This window comes from Hippocampus guttulatus, chromosome 7 (assembly GCF_054856545.1).
Source record: "Hippocampus guttulatus isolate MCC_2025c chromosome 7, RoL_Hgut_1.0, whole genome shotgun sequence".
NCBI classification, from domain to species: Eukaryota; Metazoa; Chordata; class Actinopteri; order Syngnathiformes; family Syngnathidae; genus Hippocampus; species Hippocampus guttulatus.
Window position 1 is genome coordinate 10,829,117 of NC_141267.1, and position 3,440 is coordinate 10,832,556.

The 3,440-nt window shown below is 48.4% G+C and overlaps 1 protein-coding gene across 1 annotated transcript; it reads right to left on the minus strand.

Annotated features, from left to right (window-relative positions):
• Positions 1–317: 317 nt before the first annotated feature.
• hes1 (hes family bHLH transcription factor 1) lies at positions 318–2,409 on the minus strand. The gene is made up of 4 exons (XM_086116611.1): positions 1,652–2,409; positions 1,450–1,545; positions 1,255–1,342; positions 318–1,139 (listed from the first exon to the last, which is right to left on the minus strand). Exons 1-4 carry the CDS (start codon positions 1,757–1,759, stop codon positions 607–609), a joined length of 825 nt encoding a protein of 274 aa, XP_085972737.1. The 5' UTR covers positions 1,760–2,409; the 3' UTR covers positions 318–606.
• Between the last annotated feature and the right edge of the window lie 1,031 nt (positions 2,410–3,440).

Below are 3,440 nucleotides of genomic sequence, written 5' to 3' on the forward strand. Positions count from 1 at the left end.
TCATGTGCTCTGATCTTCTGAGACTTCCAACACTTTTGTTATTTGGATGATTCACTAGATTGGTCTGTTGCAGTGTACAACTGCTTTGTGGCAACAACCGCTTAATTCTATAGTAAAATGCAACCTCGTCAAGATCTGGTGTAAAACATGAGCGAGTATTTAACATTTTCTCTTCAGTTAACACATAATATTCAAAGTACATGGTTAGCTTTTCGCAATATTTTGACCAAAACTAACATTCCGTCAGTTCCAAACGAACTAATAATACTGTGGTTTATGTTGCGATAAAAATTTAATTTCAAAAACAAACAAGAGTGTTCGAGAAGTAACAAATTTATTTGTCTTCCAAAAAGAAGAACGGCATAAGCGCATTAAACATCTTTGGCTTCAAAAAAAGTAGGAAAGACAACTGTATATATATATATATTTTTTAAAAATGCAGTGAACGGACTTCCACAATACAAATCTCATTTCAATATGAACTTTACTGGCTTTGTTAGCTGTACAAATATAGTGCATAATCTTTTTCCATTTGATTAAAAAAAAAAAACGAACATGGCGCAACAAGGAGAACTAGCAAGTGTCATTTGAGAGTCTTGGCTGCGTTCACCAGGGCCGCCACACCGAGTCCGTGTTTCCCGACGGGGCTCCGGGGGAGACGGCAGCCGGCACCGGCGTCGGTGTCCCGGGGCTGTTGGCGTACACGGGAATGACGGGACCGTTGGGGGCAAACGCAGCGTTGGGTATGAGGAAGGCAAACTGTCCGTCCGTGGCAGGCACAATCTGGAAGCCGCCGTACACTTTGGTGGCGTCCGAGTTGGGTAAAGTGGCCGGAGAAGGAGCTCCCTTACACGGCACGCCGCTCATTGGCAGCACCTGTGGGGAGGACCCGGGAATCTGCACCATAGGCTGGCCGAACGAGGGGTGTGTTGGTCCGGCCGCGGGAGGGATCTGGTGCTGGCTAGGGTAGTTCATAGCGTTGATTTGCGTCATGCAGTTTGCGAGATGGCCGAGGAGCCGCGTTCGGACCTCCGTGTTGACGCCCTCGCAGGTAGACAGAAAGCGAGTCACTTCGTTCATGCACTCGCTGAAACCGGCGCGATACTTGCCCAACACAGTGGGGTCGGTGTTGAGAGCAGCTGTACAAAAAAAAAGACGGCAATTTATTTGAGATCACTTTTTTTGGGGGGGGGGGGGGGTTTAAATGTGTAATTGAAGAGTCGATAGTGCATCCACCGAGGAAAGGAAACTCACCAGTCATTTGAGCTCTCTGGAGGTTCCGGAGATGTTTCACTGTCATCTCCAGGATGTCTGCTTTCTCCAGTTTGGAGTGTCTGGAGCTCTGCACCGGAGAAAGGCACGGGAACACACGATTAGGATCCTGGCGATCACTTCCACGTGTTCAGCTTTTTGTATTTCTTCCCAACTCACGGGCGTGAGAACACTTACATCTTTCTTGAGCGCATCTAAGATGAGCGTTTTAAGTTGGCCTAAACTCTCGTTGATACGAGCTCTTCTGCGCTTCTCCATAATTGGCTTGGAAGACTTGGGAGAGAAAATAACGAATGAGGTATTAATAAACTTCAAATTGTGAGTAAAAGGCGCATTAACGTGTCTCAGAAATGGAAGAGGTTCGTGTCGATAAACTCACCTTTCTGTGCTCGGAAGCTGTTTTAGGTTTATCGGGGGTCGAATTCATGCTTGCCGGGGTGGCAGCGACCGGGGAAGAGGACGATTTTTCCATCATGTCGGCAGGCATCTTAACGGCGAAATCAATTATCCCTCAAAACGCAGCAAAATATGGTCCACAGATGCAAAAAGGAAGTGGGGGAAAAAAAGAAGTCCCGCGTCAGTGCGCCAAGTTTGAATCCAAGAGGGCGACGTGCCGCTGCGAGTGTGTGTCTGCGTGTGTCGGCGCGTCTGCGTGTGGCGTGTATTTATATCTTGCCCCGCACGCGAACGGCTCGTGTGAAACTTCCCAAACTTTCTTTCCCACACTAACTTCCCACCAATCAGGACGAGGCGCACGCGGCCCGGGGGAGGACGGCTCGTGGTCGGCGCCCTCCCATTGGCTGCGTGGTGGCTCGCAGCTGGCGGCCAATGGCGCGCCGCCCGGGCTGAGGGCGCAGCCGGGAAACTGCCTTCCAGTCTTCAATCATCACACGGCGGGCACCCGCACGGGAGCAGGCGCGAGCGGCGAGGCACCCTTTCGCTCCCGGAGCGCAAAGATAAACAATCACGGCACACGTCCACGATACGCACGCACCCGCCCGGCCTTGACATGAGAAAACACGCCGACACGTTCCACCAAAGTTGATGCTTACTTAGCTTTTATGAAAGGATTTCAAAAATATATTTGTAATGTAGGCTGCTTTATTTCAAACACTGAAAAGTGGTCATTTGTACAAATTGCAACCTCTTTCTCTTGTTCGATTTTCAAAACGTTGAAAAGTTGTCTTCTGTCTAATTCCCCTGAAGGCAACAATCGAAACTCAATGGATATCTGATTGGCAACAAAAATAATATGCAAAAGTAACATCCATTCCACATTTCTAATTTGTTTTCAAAATAGAAAGTTGGTTGTCCATTTCACCACTCGACCAGCAAAACGCTATTACTAATTGTAGACAAACTATCATAAGAGTCTCTCCATATCTATCTATACAATTTACGGCTAATCTAAGAATGTTTCATGAACTCTTTCAACTCAAGATTGCAATGAAAATGCGTGTGCCTTCCCAAGACAATGACGTCACGTGTTCCCATAACATACATTTTAAATACAGTCAATGCCAATGTGCCACTAAATTGTCTGCCTGCTTCATGGTCAATTAAAATAAAATACAGCTGCGGGTGACTGTGTGCAGTGGCAGGTCGTCCATCCTCCCAGACAACATGAGAAAAACAAGAGGATGTGTTGCGAAAAAAATCGAAATGAAAAGAATGCTTCTTTAGGTGCGCAACACAGCTTGCAAACACGTGGGATAAAGTATAATCAGCAGGTCTGCACAACAAGTGCGTCTTTATTCCTACTGGTAGACTGTAATCGAATCAAGTTGTGCACTATGTGCGCTATAGCCTGTACAGATGTTTGTCATTTAATCACGCATGGAGTCGTGCATTTGGAGCACGTGCCAAGCTGGTTTTACGAGCACGGTGCGTGGAGATTTGGCCGCTGGGCCGTAGACGAGGGGAGGTGAGGTGAGGTGAGGAGGGGGAGCCCGAGAAGGGGGGGGGGGAGGTGAGGAGGGTGCGGGGTGCGTGGCTGAGGCAGCAGCGGTGGCGGCGGCTGCGGTGGTTTACATTAGAGGCGAAGGTAAATAGCAGCTGCTGTTTTAAAAGCCTGGGAAAACCACGCCTCCCGAGCGAGCTGGACCCTGGCTTCCTTATCGGAATGCGAGCGAGACCAAAGCAGAGAGATTTGTTGCTCACAGATGCCG

What these genes read in the sequence shown, in the direction of transcription:
- hes1 (XM_086116611.1), bottom strand. Translation starts at nt 1,759, where the DNA reads ATGCCTGCCGACATGATGGAAAAATCGTCCTCTTCCCCGGTCGCTGCC. An exon ending in CAGCTTCCGAGCACAGAAAG is followed by an intron (nt 1,546 to 1,651) that starts GTGAGTTTATCG and finishes TTCTCTCCCAAG; the next exon opens with TCTTCCAAGCCAATTATGGA. An exon ending in CCAGAGAGCTCAAATGACTG is followed by an intron (nt 1,140 to 1,254) that starts GTGAGTTTCCTT and finishes TTTTTTGTACAG; the next exon opens with CTGCTCTCAACACCGACCCC.